Genomic DNA, 22,307 nt, shown 5'->3' with positions numbered 1-22,307 from the left:
GCTGAGACATATCAGAACCTATGAGGAGTAGCGGTTGCGCTCGATGGATAGGCAGCAAAGGAAGGTCTTTGAGGTGCTCGTAGCGTTTTTGGAGGGCCGCTACTGGATATGTGTGCTGAGATAGGCTCAGATTCTCAGCTGTGAAGGCATTTTTAATCCAATACTTCTTGCTTGGCTTGAAGATGGGAGAGACGTGAAGGCTGACTGACGAACCATTGAGCACTTTCACTTCTTGTTGAACAGTTCTCAGGTGAAGGGTTTCAGGATGCTTAGCAAGTTGTAGTTGCTCTACGGCATAGGGGAGGATGAGTGTTCTCTCAGAACCATCATCGAGCACAGCAAATGTCTCTAGAGTGCGGTCTCCATTTTGTAAGAGCACTTTAACAACTTTCAGCAAAACTGTTTGAGGGCTTCGAGGCTGTTCCAGGTAGACTGTGGGATTTTGGTTACTCATCATCAGGACTTGTTGAGATGACTCTTGGATCGTGTCATGCAGTACTGTGAGGTGCGTCTCTTTGCATAAGTTACAAGGGCGTTTAAGCGTACATGCTGCAGCTTTGTGACCACGACCGCACTTCCAACATCTGCTACCTTCTTGGATCCACTTATTGATCTCACTGGTATTCAGTTTCTTGAAGTCCAGGCATGAGTTGAGATAATGCTCCTTACTGTTGCAAAATGGACAATAAGGACTAGGTTTAAAAGGTTGTGACTTTGTCAGATTGGTGCTCTGGCTGCTACCGGTTCCACCAGAACATAAGAGAATTGATGCTGTCCTTTGTTTGGGCCATGGACTATTATAATCCCTCTTGGCAGGAGGAGGCCCCGGGTTGTAGAGGTGAGTGACTCGGCTGGCGAGGCGCTTAGCTTGAGCTTTAACTTGAAGCCAGGATGCCAGGTCTGGCAGGGTGTAAGTTTGGTTGGTACCTGGCTGTAGAATGCCTCGACAAAGACAGTATTCCATAAATCCGTCTCGGTGAGCAGGAGGCATTTTACTTATGAGGCGGTCAACGTGAGAACCACATTTGAGCTCGCATCCAAGGGGTCCCTCTAAAGTCCGCAGCATACCAACTAAGGTCTGAACTGAGAGAGCAAAGGTGTCGAAAGCTTCTGCATCCCCCACTCTGATGGCTGGTGAGTTCAGGATAGCTCCTAGTTCACTCTGTACTAGTTGTCTAGGCTGGCCATATTTGTCTTGTAGAGCCCCTAGCGCAGCCGTGTACGGGTTTGGGTCATACATGAATGACTTGGCTAACTGCAGAGCGTTAGGGAGTTTGAGCTGATTCAGTAGAACTTGATATTTATATTGCTCGCTCAGGTGAGGATGACTATTCATCAAGTTCTCTAACGCCATCTTGAGTAGGGCGAAATCACTTTCCCGGCCACTCTCAAACCTTGGAAGTACTGGTTTGGGAATGCCATAGGAAGTAGCGATCAGCGTCTCGATGCCCGGGTAGGACCAGGGTGGTGCTGCCGGGGCTGGAGTAGCAGATGGTAATGTGTATTGAACATACTGCCCAGCAGGAGGAGGTGCACCAGCTGGAACTGGTGGTTGTGGTACAGAAGTTTGCATGGTTTGTGGCACTGCGGCTGCATGTGTCATTGTTGATGCATAACTAGATGTGGGAATGACTGGCATATGTTGACTTGTGAAAGACACAGATGCAGGAGCTGTAGTGGGGGCTACTAAAGTCGGGACACAAGTTTGTGCACCTTGCACAGGAATGGGAATCGTTGTCAATGGCTGTGTAATCGGGATAGCGGCAGCGGATTTCATTGGAGTTATTGATGGGAGCTGAAGCATGTCAGCAGCGGGCGGAGCTGACATTGTTGACATTGCATCATCTTCAGACTCCGACAGGAAAGACTTGACAATACGGGCAATGTGTAAGTCTTTCTCCAGTTTCTTTAAGCGTCTGCGCCGTTCCATTTCCCTTGCCATATTCTCCTTGGCAAGGTGAGCATCCTCTTGTAGTCGTTGTCCTTCTTTAGCTTGTGCATCCAATCTCTTCGCCTCCAAGTCAGCTTTCCTTTCCTCCTCTATTTCTTGCTGTAGGTCAGCAAGCTCCAAACCTTTAATTCGCTCCTCTAGGGCAGCTGTTTGAACATCAGGAATATTTTGGAGCAGTTGAAGCCCATGCGATCGCCGAGAGGATCGACGTGAAGAAGCAGATGACTGGTACTCTGACGCACTCCTAGCTCTGGTTGGCCTTGCTTCACCGTGTTGTCCTACTGGTAGTGAGGAGATTTGGGCAGCAGGCAGTTGAGAGGGAAGGAGGGTGACATCGTAAGGGGCCAAATGCTGTGGTAGTCGAATGTCTCTCTTTGGCCTGACAGAGGGCTGGTGATCAGCAGGTGATGACTCCATAGTGTCTGATGGTGGAACTCTCTCCGGCTCGAAGGACCAATGTAAGGAAGGGATAGTAGTTCTTTTTAGAGTTGGGACACAATGGACAGATTCCGGCCAGAGAATCCTTTAATCATCTTTATTGTTGATTTAAATGTGTATGGTTTTGTGTGTGTGTGTGTGTGTGTGTGTGTGGTCTAAACAAATAGAGAAAAGAGGAAATATTACAATCCAATTATATACTCATTAATATGCAGCAATATACATGGATATGCATACATAATATAACATAACATAATATAATATAAAGGTGTGCATAACAACAACATATATACTGCATTTAACTATGTATGAACTTCCTTCAAGTTTCTAAGCTTCAGAGCCATACATGGCGATTATGTGGTCTCTGTCGCCATCTAAAGGCCAAACTCTGCCATCGCAGTTGCAATGACGTTAAATAAACTACACGTAAATGTAAACGCCGTCAACAAGACTAATTAGCTCTCAATCGACCCAAAAACAACTGATCTTAGCATACAATGCACCAAACATTTGCAGAAGTAGCAAGGCACGACAGTCAGTTCAAATGCTGTAACAGTATGTGACAAAACTTACATTTAGTCGTCAACGCACACAAGGCTGGCTGCCACCACTGATTGAAACCGGCTATTCTGACAAAGACGTGCTTTAAAGGGGAAATGACGTCACAGATTGACCTATCAACCTAAATGCATAGGAACATTACAAAACTGGTTAAAGGCACACAATAGGCTTTCGTACACTTATTTCAAAGTCTTTTGAATTTCTTTAAAAAAATTTGTTATGGAAAATCTAGAAGAAATAATGATTTGTCTTTGTTAGAAATATAGCTTGGTCCAATTTGTTATATATTCTAACAAAGTGTAGATTGGATTTTAACCTATTTAAAACATGTCATCAAAATTCTAAAATTAATCTTAATCAGGAAAAATTACTTATGATGTTCCATAAATTATTATTTTTAATTTTTTCAAAAAGATTCAAATTAGCTAGTTTTTCTCTTCTTTTTTTCGGTTGAATTTTGAATTTTAAAGAGTCGAAATTGAAGATGAACTATGTTTCAAAATTTAATTGTCATTTTTTTCGTGTTTTCTCCTCTTTTAAACCGTTCAATTAAGTGTAAATATCATTAATTATTAATAATAACATAGAGTTAAAGGTAAATTCGGCAAATTGGCTATTTCTGGCAATTTATTTAAGTGTGTATCAAACTGGTAGCCCTTCGCATTAATCAGCACCCAAGAAGTAGCTCTTGGTTTTAAAAAGGTTGGTGACCCCTGCCATATAGTCATTTTCTATATCGCACAGAGACAAACCCGCGATATATCGCCCCGCCCTAATACAGCGTCCGCATTACTGAAGACGCCACACCGATCCCGCCTGTCGATCTCACGATCCACTCTTCCCTCACTCGTGAACAAGACTCCGAGGTACTTGAACTCCTCCACTTGGGGCAGGGTCTCCTCCCCAACCTGGAGATGGCACTCCACCCTGGATTCGGACTTGGAAGTGCTGATAATATATATATATATATATATATACAGTATATAAGCTCTGTACCACAGCCAATAGTCCGTAGTGACGAATCAGATTACAAATACTGTTATGAACCATTACTTCCAATCAGCATGATTAAAAAAAAAAGTAACAAAGTGTGACTTTTGAGATGTACAAAGATGAAGTTGCAGGCTAATGTTTTGTGTTTGTGTGATAGTGGAGCGTGGTTCAAAACGTCGGCAGGTGAAACCTCTTGCTGCTTCTCTCCTGGATGCCTTGGACTATGACAGCTCCGATGATAGCGACTTTCAAGTTGGAGATGCCTCAGGTACGCTGAAATATAATTTAGTTTATAAAACTTGGGAACGTGATGTGTAGTTGTCTCAATCTGCTGTGCGCTAGAACCTCCCACCTTTTCGCTTCCATGATTGTCTGCTTCTGAAAGGTGTGCTAAATGTTGCATGAACTAACTCTCATAATCATTTAAATCAACAAATAATGTATTAACCTTTAACGAATATTGATAGCGGCCTTCTTTTATCGGTATCAGATTATATTTTTATTGTTTACATTTTTTGAATAGAACTACATCAACAGATATAATATATTCAGGCTATATTTATAATATTCACATGTGAATAATGCTGTATAACAGACTGTATTTATATTATTCACATGTGAATAATTCTGTATAATAGACTGTATTTATAATATTCACATGTGAATAATGCTGTATAACAGACTGTATTTATATTATTCACATGTGAATAATGCTGTATAATAGACTGTATTTATATTATTCACATGTGAATAATGCTGTATAATAGACTGTATTTATATTATTCACATGTAAAAAATACCTAAGTGTTTATTGTGAGCAAACTGTGGTGCTGAATTTCCCCCAGAGATCAATAAAGTACTTTCTATTCTATTCTATTCTATTCTACACATATAATACAGGTATTTAGTATTAAACTAATGGTGATAAGTAGAGAGTAAGTTAGTTGTAATAACCAGTGCTCTTTTCTGCTAAACTGCACTGCGGTGTAAAAAATGCGATGTATCATATTGAAACTGTATACATCAGGGGTCACCAACCTTTTTGAAAGCAAGAGCTACTTCTTGGGTTACTGATTAATGCGAAGGGCTACCAGTTTGATACACACTTAAATTAATTGCCAGAAATAGCCAATTTGCTCAATTTACCTTTAACTCTATGTTATTATTAATAATTAATGATATTTACACTTAATTGAATGGTTTAAAAGAGGAGAAAACACACAAAAATGACAATTACATTTTGAAACATAGTTTATCTTCAATTTCGACTCTTTAAAATTCAAAATTCAACAGAAAAAAAGAAGAGAAAAACTAGCTAATTCGAATCTTTTTGAAAAAATTAAAAAAATAATTTATGGAACATCATTAGTAATTTTTCCTGATTAAGATTCATTTTAGAATTTTGATGACATGTTTTAAATAGGTTAAAATCCAATCTGCACTTTGTTAGAATATATAGCAAATTGGACCAAGCTATATTTCTAACAAAGACAAATCATTATTTCTTCTAGATTTTCCAGAACAAACATTTTTCAAAGAAATTCAAAAGACTTTGAAATAAGATTTAAATTTGATTCTACAGATTTTCTAGATTTGCCAGAAGATTTTTTTTTCAATTTTAATCATAATAAGTTTGAAGAAATATTTCACAAATATTCTTCGTCGAAAAAACAGAAGCTAAAATGAAGAATTAAATTAAAATGTATTTATTATTCTTTACAATAAAAAATAAATTTACTTAAACATTGGTTTAAATTGTCAGGAAAGAAGAGGAAGGAATTTAAAAGGTAAAAAGGTATATGTGTTTAAAAATCCTAAAATCATTTTTAAGGTTGTATATTTTCTCTAAAATTGTCTTTCTGAAAGTTATAAGAAGCAAAGTAAAAAAATAATGAATTTATTTAAACAAGTAAAGACCAAGTCTTTAAAATATTTTCTTGGATTTTCAAATTCTATTTGAGTTTTGTCTCTCTTAGAATTAAAAATGTCGAGCAAAGCGAGACCAGCTTGCTAGTAAATAAATACAATTTAAAAAATAGAGGCAGCTCACTGGTAAGTGCTGCTATTTGAGCTATTTTTAGAACAGGCCAGCGGGCTACTCATCTGGTCCTTACGGGCTACCTGGTGCCCGCGGGCACCGCGTTGGTGACCCCTGGTATACATGTTCGAAATAAACTTCAACCTACCAAGTTCAACCAACCAACATTTGATGGTTCCTCACGAGGAAACCTTACAATGTATCAAATCCATAATCTGCTATAACTGAGTAGATGGTGAGTTATTGTGATGAACAAAAAAATTGATATTTTCACCATTGTTCAGGAGATTTCCCATATTTTGTAATACAAATGTTGCTGCTCCTCTCAGACACATGTCATAAAGGTGATGTTTTTTTGTTGTTAAATTAACCACAACATAAAAAGCAGCATGAAAATGTGTCACTACTGTTCCGACGTTTCCTAAAAAAAATAATGTTTAAAAAACATCTTAAAACCTTGTTCAGCTGTTTACTGACGTATACTATAAATGTATTTTTTTTTCATTTTTTTATTAAATCCACATAAAAAACACAAGATACACTTACAATTAGTGCACCAACCCAAAAAACCTCCCTCCCCCCATTTACACTCATTCAGACAAAAGGGTTGTTTCTTTCTGTTATTAATATTCTGCTTCCTACATTATATATCAATATATATCAATACAGTCTGCAAGGGATACAGTCCGTAAGCACACATGATTGTGCGTGCTGCTGCTCCACTAATAGTACTAACTTTTAACAGTTAATTTTACTCATTTTCATTAATTACTAGTTTCTATGTAACTGTTTTTATATTGTTTTACTTTCTTTTTTATTCAAGAAAATGTTTTTTATTTATTTATCTTATTTTGTTTTTTTTAATTTTTTTAAAAAGGACCTTATCTTCACCAGACCAGGTTGTCAATGAAATGAGATTGTTTAAAGAGTTCTTAAAACCAGGTCCAGTCCAGATTATGTCCAGGGCGGACTCAGCAACACACACTCATTTATGTACACTCAAAATTAGGGAACACAACAACAGATTGCATATAATCTATAAACAAAATTACATTTTCAAAATAAGCATTTGAGGACTTCCCATCTTTTTTTGTTTTTTGGCATCATTATCGGTTTCAACCATATAACTTTCTAAAGTTAAAAAATATTGAATAAATGTTTTAAAGAAAGTAATACTAAGTGAATATCTGTTTTTGGCCTTAAAAATAAACCTTTTACCGAGTACTATAATTAAATTGACTAAATCATGACTGTCAATGACCTCTCCTAAAATAACAGAAACCACATCAAGCTTCATGTTTGAATAACTTTGACTAGAAACGAATAACTATTCCAAATATTGGTTACCTTATTTTCTATGTTTAGTTGTTAATGACGGCTTTACTATAGCTTTTCTGTATTTAAATCCCATTTCCTTCAGGCGCTTCCTTACAGCTCCACTTTTGTTCTTCGTTTGTTTCGCTCTGCAAGACTTATTGCTTAAAGATTTCTGACGTTTACATTTGCCTTTTACAACCTTCCCATGTTGTTTGGACTTGCTCCACATTTCACACACAGCTGACTAAAAACAATCGACATCTTTTGCAATATTTTACTTTCTTGAAAAGGTTTGATAGTCCTCTCCTTTGTTTTCAATTGACATCTGATTATTCTCCTTTGGAAATGAACATTTATATGGTTTCTATAATGTTTTCTTCAGAATTGAGTGATTCCATATTTTTTCACTCTGCTCGATCTAAAAATGAAACCGCTATAGACAACCACAATTTATTTTTTGGATTTCTGTGTTTCTTAAAGCCAGAAAGTTGCCATTTGAAATTATTATAGTTTTGTGTCATTTATGTTATCTGCTTTTTTCCGACAAAATGAAACAACTTAATGAACATCATCCAAGTCTGTTGATTCCATCATTTTAGCTTGTAGATTGTCTTTTTTGAGGATCTTCAAGGTGTATCACTTGTATTGTTTTATTTAATGAGGAGTAAGCAATCTAGTATGTCCTGGTACTTTTCTGTCACGTCTTGGTGTCCATTATTGACAGTTCAGTGTTGGCTGTGGAACTCCCCTGCCATGCCCGCCTTTTTCTAATCGAGAAATATCGTCATATTTTTATTTGGTGAGATCTTGTGACAGAGACTGAATCAACCTTTAGTAAATATTCCCAGTATTTGTTTATTTGTTAATAGACAACCATCATTTTGTATTACATTATTGTTTCTTTTGTTAATATCAGAGTCCGTTCTAGAAGCGCACAGCTTATGGACAGGGACCCACAGTTAAAATTAGGGCTGCAACAACTAATCGATTAAATTGATTAAAATCTATTATTACAATAGTTGCCGATTAATTTAGTCATTGATTCGTTGGATCTATGCTATGCGCAGAGTTTTTTTTTATTTTTAATTTTTTTTTAATTTTTTTAATTTTTTTTTTTTACTAAACCTTTATTTATAAACTGCAACATTTACAAACAGCTGAGAAACAATAATCAAAATAAGTATGGTGCCAGTATGCTGTTTTTTTTCTTCAATAAAATACCGGATAGGATAGAAATGTAGTTTGTCTCTTTTATCCGATTATTAATCGATTAATCGAAGTAATAATTGACAGATTAATCGATTATCAAATTAATCGTTAGTTGCAGCCCTAGTTAAAATATACAGTACAGGCCAAACGTTTGGACACACCTTCTCCTCATTTAATGCGTTTTCTTTATTTTCATGACTATTTACATTGTAGATTGTCACTGAAGGCATCAAAACTATGAATGAACACACGTGGAGTTATGTACTTGACAAAAAAAGGTGAAATAACTGAAAATGTGTTTTATATTCTAGTGTCTTCAAAATAGCCACCCTTTGCTCTGATTACTGCTCTGTACACTCTTGGCATTCTCTCCATGAGCTTCAACAGGTGGTCACCTGAAATGGTTTTCACTTCACAGGTGTCATAGTTTTGACACCTTCAGTGACAATCTAAAATGTAGATAGTCATGAAAATAAAGAAAACACATTGAAATGAGAAGCTGTGTCCAAACTTTTGGCCATCATGATATAATATACAAAATACCGTACAATACAATTCCTTTCACCAAATACCCATTTACAATTTCATACCAACCTACCAACAGGTTGACATTCATAAGAAAATAATCTTTAAATCCACCAAATCAGATTATGCAAATTTGATTAAAAGGTTGCATCTTGAAGATCTGCGATAATCTCATCATACATACAGAGGTCAAGACCGAAATGATGCGACTAATGTGAATTCCTCAGCCATAAGGGGTGTGCTAAATATAGTAAGCATAACATCGCAATGCATTTAGCGTAACCCTTGTGTAATGTTCATATTGTTGTTACTCAGCCAGCGTTTGTGGGTCTGATGGACCCGTTGCATTTTGTGGCTTTTAATGCTTCACAATCAAACACTTTTATGTTAAAATACTGAACAGATGTTTATTGGGATAAGGTAAACACCTGTTCAGTATTTTAACATAAAAGTGTTTGATTGTGAGGCATTAAAAGCCACAAAATGTAACGGGTCCATCAGACCCGCAAACGCTGGCTGAGTAACAACAATATCAACGTTGCACGGAACATTTCTCTTGCCAGTTTCTGCATCCCACGGGGATTCTTCTTTTGTGTTTCTGCACATGCGGTTCCCACACAAGGTTGCAACATTGTTTGTCAACACTGTCTGCTCTCATTTCCTCGCACATTTGACCCTCTGATGTTCTGTGTACCTACACTCTGTCCTCCTCCTGTCTAGGCCTGCTGTGTGTGTGTGTGTGTGTGTGTGTGTGTGTGTGTGTGTGTGTGTGTGTGTGTGTGTGTGTGTGTGTGTGTGTGTGTGTGTGTGTGTGTGTGTGTGTGTGTGTGTGTGTGTGTGTGTGTGTGTGTGTGTGTGTGTGCAGTGTTTCCCATAAACTGCCAAAATACCTGTGGCGGTGGGGGCGTGGCTATGGGCGTGGTCACCATGACATCATCGAGTAATTTGCATAATTTACTACAATGATTTGATTTTCTCTAAAAAGGCTCAAAAAATGTATACTTACTAATTAATAACAGTTTTGTTTTAAACGTCCATCCATCCATCCATTTTACAATATAATTACAACACTTTATGTACATATTTATATACAGATTTGAACAATAAGTTATTCACTGAAATATATTTATTAATTGTGGTTCTTACAAAAAATATATCTTATAAAAATATAAAAGCTAAAATGTCTCTTAAAGCTCTGCCCCTTTAATTAGTGCATTCTAAATAATTTAACTTTAGCCTACTACTACAACCATGTTATTTACCAGCAACATAAAGTGAAACAGAGGCAGAGGTGTCCTGCCACAGTCAGTAACAAATAAACAGAAAACCGTAGTGGTGGTAGATAGACACAGAGCTTCATCAAACATCTGATCCACTGAACAAAGAGCTCCAAAAATCTAGAAGTTTAGACTGCCATCAGTTTTACTCTCTACACTTAACCATGTGTTTCCTACTGCTTGCAGACTTTGCACCCTTTGTTATATACACATGTTGTGTTTCTGATATTAATACATTTAATAAAGTCAAATACAAATAAGGCAACAAGAGAAGTATCCTACACTTCTCTTTTGTAAAGTAAATCTGAACAGCCGATATGGGCATCTACATCAACTATATGATTTGCCTGAGAAGCTGGAGAGGACAAAAAAAAAAAAAAATTATTTTTTATTTTTAAATTTTTTTTAAAAATTTAATTTAATTTAATTTTTTAAAATTTGTGGCGGATGTAATTCTTTCGTGGCGGGCCGCCACAAATAAATGAATGTGTGGGAAACCCTGGTGTGTGTGTTATGTTACCGTATTTCCTTGAATTGCCACCGGGAATATAGTATTCGCCTGCATAGAATTACAGCCGGGTCAAACTCGTTTCGCAAAATAATTAGCGCATGCTTGGCACTTCCGCCGGGTCAAATATGAGTCATTAAATGACTTCCGCCTCCTGGTGGTAGAGGGCGCTAGTGATCCTTCTTGCGACTGCTGGTACTGCAGAAGACCGGTGCTGCAGAAGAAGACAACAGGCAGCAAGAGTGAGGAGCCATTGTTTGCTTGCACTTTTACCATGGAGGATTACATATCTAAAATAAAACAGTTTTCTAAACTGGACTTTCAATCGAAGCAGGAGGTAATACTTAAAGGAAGATCTCCATTGAGACAGAGATACTTTTAAAACTGAAGAAAGATAAGGAAGACTTCTATAGGAGCTGCGCATGGACTCATTTATACCTAAAGGTAAGACCATAATAACGTTTTTTTTTATTAAATGTGCTTTTCATGATAAGGTAAGCGCCCGAGTGAGAAGAGGTTTTAAAATAATTAACGCATGCTTGTCAATCCCGCATGCTTTTGGTAAACGCAGGAGTGAGAAGAGGTTTTAAATTAATTAGCGCCCCTGCGGCTATTCAAGGAAATACGGTATACCGTATTTCCTTGAATTGCCGCCGGGAATATAGTATTCGCCTGCCTAGAATTACAGCCGGGTCAAACTCGTTTCGCAAAATAATTAGCGCATGCTTGGCACTTCCGCCGGGTCAAATATGACTCATTAAATGACTCCCGCCTCCTGGTGGTAGAGGGCGCTAGTGATCCTTCTTGCGACTACTGGCACTGCAGAAGACCGGTGCTGCAGAAGAAGACAACAAGCAGCAAGCATGAGTAGCGATCGTTTGCTTGCACTTTTAACATGGAGGATTACATTTCTAAAATAAAACCGTTTTCTAAACTGGACTTTCAATCGAAGCAGGAGGTAATAATTAAAGGAATATCTCCATCGAGACAGAGAGACTTTTAAAACTGAAGAAAGATAAGGAAGACTGCTTTTGATCAGAAGCAGCTGCACATGGACTCATTTATAAGTAAAGGTAAGACCATAATAACGTTTTTTTTTAATTAAATGTGCTTTTCATGATAAGGTAAGCGCCGGAGTGAGAAGAGGTTTTAAAATAATTAGCGCATGCTTGCCCATTCCGCATGCTTTTGGTAAGCGCAGGAGTGAGAAGAGATTTTAAATTAATTAGCGCCCCGGCGGCTATTCAAGAAAATACGTTATGTTATATGTAATCGAAATGTGTAGGGGGGGTGTATGATGTGTGGTCATTAAATATGTATTCTGATATATGTTATTCACAGAAAATGAGCCAAAGTCAGTGAGTGTCAGTTTGAAAAATTAATTAATTGTATAATTTTTCTTTTAATAAAAAATGAAAACGGGTCCCACAGACCCGACCACCCACTTTTTAAAAATGTCGAAGTAGTCGATCGATGACGTGTCCGATCCTAACGCTGAACATCTACGTGGCGAAGTTGGTAGAGTGGCCGTGCCAGCAATCGGAGGGTTGCTGGTTACTGGGGTTCAATCCCCACCTTCTACCATCCTAGTCACGTCCGTTGTGTCCTTGGGCAAGACACTTGCTCCTGATGGCTGCTGGTTAGCGCCTTGCATTAGTGTGTGAATGTGGAAATACTGTCAAAGCGCTTTGAGTACCTTGAAGGTATAAAAGCGCTATACAAGTATAACCCATTTACTATCATTTATTTATTCTTGTGCATTGTGATAGGCTCAGACGGCACCGGCAACGGCAGTGACGAAGACGGTTCTAAAGCCAGCACCGCAGCTTCTGAAAGTGACTCCGACAATGCGGCCTCTGCAGAAGACGGTGTTGATGAGGAGGATTCCAAAGACAACTTTACGGAGGACGAAGACAAGTCCAAACAGCAGAATTCCTCAGACGGCTCCACCAAAGATGCCGCTGTGGCCAGTCCGCCCAAAGGAAGACGAAAGAGCAAGAAGATCACAGAGTCGGACTCGCAGTCAGCGCACGACAGTGTCTGCACGTCGGCGTCCGGGCCCGCCAGCGACAACGCAGAGGAACTGCAGGCCGAGCCCAAGAAATGGAACTTTCGCAGGAACCGCCCGCTGCTGGACTTCACCAGCATGGAAGAGCTGAACGAGATGGACGACTACGACAGCGAGGACGACAATGACTGGAGACCTACAGCGGGGAAGAAGAAGGGCAAAGCGGGGGCCCAAAAAGGGGGCACGGAGGAGGAGGCTGGTGGTAGCGCGAGCGATGACGACGACGACGACGATGATGATGATAATGACGATGACGAGGAGGAGGATGATGACGAAGAGGACGATGACAAGGAAGATGGGGACGAGGAAAACAACAACAGTACCAGCGAGAGTGACGAGGTGAAGAAGCCCAAGAAAAAACCAAAGAGCATAAACGCTTTTGATGAAGAATTGACAAATGACAGCATGTCCCAGGGGAAATGTAACGAGGTAATCACTCAGTCTTATTCCTCTTTACCAACTTGTAATTATTCCCTTCAAAATCATGTTTTCACCTCAAACACAGTCTATGACACTACCATTACCACTCAGGTGTTAGAAACATGTTGAAAAGAGAAAGTAGCAATGATTGTCACACACACACACTAGGTGTGGCGAAATTATTCTCTGCATTTGACCCATCCCCTTGTTCACCCCCTGGGAGGTGAGGGGAGCAGTGGGCAGCAGCGGTGGCCGCGCCCGGGAATCATTTTTGGTGTTTTAACCCCCAATTCCAACCCTTGATGCTGAGTGCCAAGCAGTCCCAGTCTGTGGAACGCTCTCCCTGACCACCTGAGGGCACCACAGACTGTGGGTGCTTTTAAAAAAGGCCTAAAAACCCTTCTTTTTAAAAAAGCCTTTTTTTAGATGTATGAGTGCTAGTTCTGGTTTTTATTTTTATTTATTTTATTATCTTTTTTTCTTTTTTTTAAATACACTGTAGCACTTTGAGGTTGTTTGCGCAATGGAAAATGCTTTTTACAAATAAAATCTATTATTATTCAGTGTTTCCCATAAACTGCCAAGATACCTGTGGCGGTGGGGGCGTGGCTATGGGCGTGGTCACCATGACATTATCGAGTAATTTGCATAATTTACTACAATGATATGATTTTCTCTAAAAAGGCTCAAAAAATGTATACTTACTAATTAATAATAACAGTTTTGTTTTAAACGTCCGTCATCCATCCATCCATTTTACAATATAATTACAACACTTTATGTACATATTTATATACAGATTTGAACAATAAGTTATTCACTGAAATATATTTATTAATTGGGGTTCTTACAAAAAATATATCTTATAAAATATAAAAGCTAAAATGTCTCTTAAAGCTCTGCCCCTTTAATTGGTGCATACTAAATAATTTAACTTTAGCCTACTACTACAACCATATTATTTACCAGCAACATAAAGTGAAACAGAGGCAACAAATGAGGCAACAAGAGAAGTATCCTACACTTCTCTTTTGTAAATTAAATCTGAACAGCCTATATGGGCATCTACATCATCTATATGATTTGCCTGAGAAGCTGGACAGGACAAAAAAAAAACAAAAACAATTAATTTTTATTTATTTTTGGCGGACGTAATTCTTTCGTGGCGGGCCGCCACAAATAAATGAATGTGTGGGAAACACTGTTATTATTCTTATTAGGGAGGTAATAGGTCCCATTTTTATAGTCTTTGGTATGACTCGGCCGGGATTTGAACTCACAACCTACCGATCTCAGGGCAGACACTCTAACCACTAGGCCTGAAAAATCAACCCCAGCTGACTTCTGTCATCAACATACAGTTGTACTTTTGTTTTTGTTGGCCATCTGTTCCAAAAGGTCTAACTGACAGAGATCAAATCTATGCAAACTGAATCGATTTGTTCCAAAGAAATAATGTAAATCCAATTAATTTGTCTCTGGCATCAAAAATATGAACACAAAAACATTTGATAGAGAATAACGATAGTTTTACATGAGTTAAACAATGTGAAATATTTAAACATTTAACATCGCTTTTACCTTTACTGAACATAAAGGGAGAAGAGGACCGTGTGGAATTATTTTCTTGAATAGTGTCTCTCACCTTCTGTATCAAAGCGCTAGCAGTCACGACTTTGTTTGGCCTCATGGTGGATTATTTTGCAGTCGGACTCAATTAAAAAAGCACAGCCACTGTATGGAAGCCTGTTCACTAAACACTCACAGAGTAGGGATTTAAGGATAAACGCTATTAATGATAACCGCCGTAGAACTCCCGACAGTTAGTATTACTGTATTCAACTCAAATTATTGAAAAACCGTGACTGATAACCACACTTTGACAAATTTATGGACCGCTAAATTACTTTGCCATTAAAAAAAATGTCATAGCACAATCTAAACTTATATGAACACATTCATTGAGCATAAAGGCTGTGCTATTTGAGCACAAAGTGATGGATCTGTACTCCACACAGACCAAGGGGTTTTCGACAGACATGAACTCGCATGACATCACATAAACTGGAAGTGAACAGCCAATTTGCTTCTAAAACGTTTACAAATTAAAATAGACGAAAGTAAACATATTCAAACACTCACTTAAAATAATATGGCTTTTTTCAAGCCAAAACAATATTTAATGTTTCTTCTACCACGAAAGTATTATTTTTCGTTTCTTTCAATCTTTATTGCAGACCTTAAGATCCATTACACACATAAAAACACAATACAAAACATTAAAAACAAAACAATAAAACATAAAGCCCAAATGTCAGTTTCTGACATACAATGTGTGCCAATGGTTCCACAGTCCAGATGAGTACCTAACACAGGGGTCACCAACGCGGTGCCCGCGGGCACCAAGTCGCCCGTAAGGACCAGATGAGTAGCCCGCCGGCCTGTTCTAAAATTAGCTCAAATAGCAGCACTTACCAGTGAGCTGCCTCTATTTTTTATATTTTATTTATTTACTAGCAAGCTGGTCTCGCTTTGCCCGACATTTTTAATTCTAAGAGAGACAAAACTCAAATAGAATTTGAAAATCCAAGAAAATATTTTAAAGACTTGGTCTTCACTTCCATCCATCCATCCATTTTCTACCGCTTATTCCCTTCGGGTCGCGGGGGGCGCTTCACTTGTTTAAATAAATTCATTTATTTTTTTACTTTGCTTCTTATAACTTTCAGAAAGACAATTTTAGAGAAATAATACAACCTTAAAAATGATTTTAGGATTTTTAAACACATATACCTTTTTACCTATTAAATTCCTTCCTCTTCTTTCCTGACAATTTAAATCAATGTTCAAGTAAATGTTTTTTTTTTTTTATTGTAAAGAATAATAAATACATTTTAATTTAATTCTTCATTTTAGCTTCTGTTTTTTTGACGAAGAATATTTGTGAAATATTTCTTCAAACTTATTATGATTAAAATTCAAAAAAATTATTCTGGCAAATCTAGAAAATCTGTAGAATCAAATTTAAATCTTATTTCAAAGTCTTTTGAATTTCTTTTAAAATTTTTGTTCTGGAAAATGTAGAAGAAATAATGATTTGTCTTTGTTAGAAATATAGCTTGGTCCAATTTGTTATATATTCTAACAAAGTGTAGATTGGATTTTAACCTATTTAATCAAAATTCTAAAATTATCTTAATCTGGAAAAATTACTAATGATGTTCCATAAATTCTTTTTTTTAAGTTTTTCTCTTTTTTTCGGTTGAATTTTGAATTTTAAAGAGTCGAAATTGAAGATAAACTATGTTTCAAAATTTAATTGTCATTTTTTTCGTGTTTTCTCCTCTTTTAAACCGTTCAATTAAGTGTAAATATCATTAATTATTAATAATAACATAGAGTTAAAGGTAAATTGAGCAAATTGGCTATTTCTGGCAATTAATTTAAGTGTGTATCAAACTGGTAGCCCTTCGCATTAATCAGCACCCAAGAAGTAGCTCTTGCTTTCAAAAAGGTTGGTGACCCCTGACCTAACAGAACTGCGAGCAGGGTCCGTTATCACAGTGATTATGTCATTTTCAGACTCAGATGCCCTACACATAAACTTATACATAAGGTTGCGTAGCAACGCTGAGAAAGTGGGCACCCCAACACTAACAAACATCTGGCTTGCACTGGAGCTTCTCGGAATTCCCAGGACCAGCCTCATACAATCATAAGCATACTGTGTGTCTATTTATTTTAGTGTATTTTTTTTTTAACCTGGTTGAAAGATTTTAGTCTCTATAAGTCTTTTTGAGCACATTTAACAATACCACAGCAATAATGGTAACAGTGATAATTTTGTTTACACAACCGGTGATATAAAATTCATATACCGTTACATCCGTAACGCAGAGTTTCACAGTGTGCTGAAAAGCCTCATCAGGTAAACAGTGCATGGACAGTGCTTGATTGATCCATGAAGAAAGGAGACGGATACGGACGGAGTGGTTCATTGTTGTGCGTGCGTTCTATGAACAAACAAACTACAATAAAGTTAAATGATCCCCTGACTGGAATCTGGCTGGAGTGTCTCAACTCTAAAATAATCATTTGAGACAGTCTTTGTTAGCAGCAAACTTGCAAAATCTTCATTAAATCATGCAATACTTATTTCCCCCACTGCCCTGATATGATGACTTTATACAGGCGTCACACGAATAACTGACCAGGGGCCGTACTTATCAAGCTTCTTAGAATGACTCCTAAGAAGTCTGCTAAGAGTTGACTTAAGAGTAAATAAATTCTTGGCTGAAAGCTGCACTTAAAAGTTAGTTATCAAGCGTCTTACTCACACTTTCAGCGAAGTGTAGGACTGAATCTTAAGTGTCACACTCAGAGCTGAATTACGACATTACTATGTGCCGTAAACGCAATTTTAGGTGACGTCATTTCTGTGTCCATAGAAATGACCAATCACGGAAGGGAATCCCTTGTCTAAGAATAAAGAAATATCTTGGAAATATTTAAGTGGACAATGGGAGTGTATATTTTGACAATAAACTACAAAATAATACAAAACAAACTAGTCCCCGCCGGCACTCACGCTACCGCTCCCTCTCTTCTCTCGCCCACACACTCACTGACGTCACTCACCTCACGGCCACACACATACGCTACTGTCATAACATTTTCTTTCCAATTCATTAATTAGGCAACTAATTTGAAACTGGTGTGGGTGGCTCTATATATACTAGCCCACTGCAGACACATGCAGAAATCAACAAGGAATCGAAAAGTATTAAATCTGTGACAAAAATAATATCCGCTCTGTCTAAACGATACCGTTTGATCAGCTGCTCGTCATCAAAAAAAAAAAACCATTGTTCCGTTCCCTGAACGTTGGCGCACGTCTCTCTCGCCTCAGTGCCATCCCCTGCTGGCAACTCCTAACCACTTAAGACACCTCTGAAGGTCTCTTAAATATCGCGGAGAGTAGGAGTGATTCTTAGACTTAAGAACGTTGATAAAAAGCTTTTATTCAAAAGTTTGAGAGTAGGACTAAATTTCGCAAATTCTCAGGACTTAAGTGTAAAATGGCACTCTAAGAAGCTTGATAAGTACGGCCCCAGGACTCCATCGTGGCCAATGATGAACATGGGCTCTTTTTCTCCCTCAGGATGCCTTGCTGGATCGATCCCAGACGTGGAGCACTCGACACATCCTTATCTGCTGTGTGTGCCTTGGAGACAGCAGCGGGGACGCAGATGAGATCATTCAGTGCGACAATTGTGGTGTCACCGTGCATGAAGGTATGCCAGAGTTAATTCCGCCTCGTTACCACGTTCAAACACGGAACTACGAGAGCTTTCCGATCCCTGCTGCAATACGACTGGAAGAAAACAGTGGGATTGAGTCAGAGAGAGTGGAACATTATATCATCTTGTGCATAGCTCATATGTTAAGTTTATATAAAAATACTCAGCCTTATTCATGAAATTGTGTTTCAGGGTCGTAGCTAGAAGCAAGATTGGCACCATAAGTTGGCGAGTGTGGCTTTATTAAACATTGAAATAACTTCCATAAACTTACAGTAGGGCTTTGATTGATTGATTGAGACTTTTATTAGTAGGTTGCACAGTGAAGTACATATTCCGTGCAATTGACCACTAAATGATAACACCCGAATAAGTTTTTCAACTTGTTTAAGTCGGGGTCCACTTCAATTGACTCATGATACAGATATATACTATCATATATACCAGGGGTCACCAACGTGGTGCCCGCGGGCACCAGGTAGCCCGTAAGGACCAGATGAGTAGCCCGCTGGCCTGTTCTAAAAATAGCTCAAATAGCAGCACTTACCAGTGAGCTGCCTCTCTTTTTTTAAATTGTATTTATTTACTAGCAAGCTGGTCTCACTTTGCCCGACATTTTAATTCTAAGAGAGACAAAACTCAAATAGAATTTGAAAATCCAAGAAAATATTTTAAAGACTTGGTCTTCACTTGTTTAAATAATTTCATGAATTTTTTTTTACTTTGCTTCTTTTAACTTTCAGAAAGACAGTTTTAGAGAAAAAAATACAACTTTAAAAATGATTTTAGGATTTTTAAACACATATACCTTTTTACCTTTTAAATTCCTTCCTCTTTTTTCCTGACAATTTAAATCAATGTTCAAGTAAAAAAAAATTTTTTATTGTAAAGAATAATACATACATTTTAATTTAATTCTTCATTTTAGCTTCTGTTTTTTCGACGAAGAATATTTGTGAAATATTTCTTCAAACTTATTATGATTAAAATTCAAAAAAAATATTCTGGCAAATCTAGAAAATCTGTAGAATCAAATTTAAATCTTATTTCAAAGTCTTTTGAATTTCTCTTAAAAAAAATTTGTTCTGGAAAATCTAGAAGAAATAATGATTTGTCTTTGTTAGAAATATAGCTTGGTCCAATTTGTTATATATTCTAACAAAGTGTAGATTGGATTTTAACCTATTTAAAACATGTCATCAAAATCCTAAAATTAATCTTAATCAGGAAAAAATTACTAATGATGTTCCATAAATCATTGTTTTAATTTTTTCAAAAACATTCGAATTAGCTAGTTTTTCTCTTCTTTTTTTCGGTTGAATTTTGAATTTTAAAGAGTCGAAATTGAAGATAAACTATGTTTCAAAATTTAATTGTCTTTTTTTTCGTGTTTTCTCCTCTTTTAAACCGTTCAATTAAGTGTAAATATCATTAATTATTAATAAAAACATAGAGTTAAAGGTAAATTGAGCAAATTGGCTATTTCTGGCAATTTATTTAAGTGTGTATCAAACTGGTAGCCCTTCGCATTAATCACTACCCAAGAAGTAGCTCTTGGTTCAAAAAGTTTGGTGACCCCTGATATATACTATCATCATAATACAGTCATCACACAAGATAATCACATTGAATTATTTACATTATTTACAATCAGGGGTGTGGAGGGGGGGGGGGGGGTTAGGATATGGACAGCAAGTAGTGGACATAGAGAGAGAGAGAGAGAGAGAGAGAGAGAGAGATCAGAAGGCATAAGAAAAAGTATCTGCATTTGATTGTTTACATTTGATTATTAGCAATCCGGGGAGGGTGTTAGTTTAGGGTTGTAGCTGCCTGGAGGTGAACTTGTATTGCGGTTTTGAAGGAGGATAGAGATGCCCTTTCTTTTACACCTGTTGGGAGCGCATTCCACATTGATGTGGCATAGAAAGAGAATGAGTTAAGACCTTTGTTAGTTCGGAATCTGGGTTTAACGTGGTTAGTGGAGCTCCCCCTGGTGTTGTGGTTATGGCGGTCATTTACGCTAAGGAAGTAGTTTGACATGTACTTCGGTATCAGGGAGGTGTAGTGGATTTTATAGACTAGGCTCAGTGCAAGTTGTTTAACTCTGTCCTCCACCTTGAGCCAGCCCACTTTAGAGAAGTGGGTAGGAGTGAGGTGGGATCTGGGGTGGAGGTCTAGAATTAACCTGACTAGCTTGTTCTGAGATGTTTGGAGTTTAGATTTGAGGTTTTTGGAGGTGCTAGGGTACCAGGAGGTGCATGCGTAATCGAAAAAGGGTTGAACGAGAGTTCCCGCCAGGCTAAAGTCAAGTGCGTAGCGATCCAGATAACTAGCTGTCACATGCTACATCTATCTCTGACTTTGCCTGTACCCACTAATCAATCAAACAATGTTTACTTATATAGCCCTAAATCACGAGTGTCTCAAAGGGCTGCACAAGCCACAATGACATCCTGGGCCCAGATCCCACATCAGGGCAAGAAAAAAACTCAACCCAATGGGATGACAATGAGAAACCTTGGAGGGGACCGCAGATGTTAAATTTCACTCCCATCCTAAAATCACTGGGCTTGCTGCCTCTTCGCAGATCAATTACAAAATGTTAATGCGTCCTCATAACTGTGTTACTAGATTGGCACCAACATACCTACAAAATCTTCTTACTTCCCGAACATTCGCCCAGATTATCTGGCAAATGCTTGTCCAGTTTCCCCATGGGGCACTGAGCCTTCTCTTCAGCTGCATCACGGCCCTAGAACTCACTCCCTGTCTAGCTGAGTTTTGTCTTAGTATTTGTGACCCGTGCTGGCAAAATGAGTCGGAATACGCACAGGCTAATTTTGAGCTACAGGCAAATAAGTGAAACATTTTTATCTTGGTTGAAATTGAGATTTTCACAAAAATGAGTCCATAAAGCCACAATCTAGCGATCCCAATCATCGAAATAGCAAGAAAACATCTTAAATCACCTTTATTTGAAGGTTTTGTACGAGGTATGTCTTCAGAAATTAGTCCTTTGTGTTAAAATTCCTTGAGAAAATCAAGTGTTTTCAACGCGGCAATAAGGGGGAATCCCCCTAGCCATATTTGCTATCATTGTGACGCCAAGTTTACCTACTTTCTAAAAATAAGCATGGAATTCCCGATGACGCCATTCTGAACCAATATAATTCGAGTTTTTAAACTTGTCCCGACGTAAACAAACCCGGCTTGTTGCTAACCGGTCGCTGTGAGGCGTACCCTCATTGGTTGAATCACCCCGCGCGGTGCATTGTGGTATCACGGCAGCGCCCGGATGAAAAACAACACAGTAATTCGAGCGGAATATTTGGTGAAAAAAGGTGATTTTTCGAACATTTAATTATTATTTTTGTGGATAAGTTAGACTGTTTTACATTCCGTAATGGATTTAGAAGGTGGAGAGGGTACACAGGCGGTTGCAAGTGCGCTAAATTCACTGCAGTCGGCGAATCTTCTTAGTGCTGCTGGTCAGGAATATTACGGACAGCTGACCGGCTGACAAACTGACCAGTGAACAAAAAAACTGTGACATAACAGTGTTGACATTTTTGTACATAACCGTTTTCAATAGAGTTGAATATATATTTTTCCTTTAGACATGGGATTTGACTTTAATTGTACCAATTTTGGTGTTGCTACAAGGACTTTTAAGGTATGGTTGCTATGGAGTTTTGTTTTGGA

The 22,307-nt window shown here is 37.8% G+C and overlaps 1 protein-coding gene across 3 annotated transcripts in view; it reads left to right on the top strand.

Annotated features, from left to right (window-relative positions):
* Positions 1-22,307, top strand: part of phf14 (PHD finger protein 14) — a 159,939-nt gene that overhangs the window by 7,446 nt on the left and 130,186 nt on the right. For all 3 annotated transcript variants that reach the window (XM_062029367.1, XM_062029368.1, XM_062029369.1), the window contains exons 2-4: positions 4,101-4,211; positions 12,587-13,314; positions 18,467-18,599. In XM_062029367.1, the coding sequence (XP_061885351.1) occupies positions 4,101-4,211; positions 12,587-13,314; positions 18,467-18,599 (972 nt within the window). The remainder of the gene's footprint in view (positions 1-4,100; positions 4,212-12,586; positions 13,315-18,466; positions 18,600-22,307) is intronic.

This window comes from Entelurus aequoreus, linkage group LG20 (genome assembly GCF_033978785.1).
Source record: "Entelurus aequoreus isolate RoL-2023_Sb linkage group LG20, RoL_Eaeq_v1.1, whole genome shotgun sequence".
In the NCBI taxonomy this organism is placed as follows: Eukaryota; Metazoa; Chordata; class Actinopteri; order Syngnathiformes; family Syngnathidae; genus Entelurus; species Entelurus aequoreus.
This window is presented reverse-complemented; position numbering and strand designations above follow the sequence as displayed.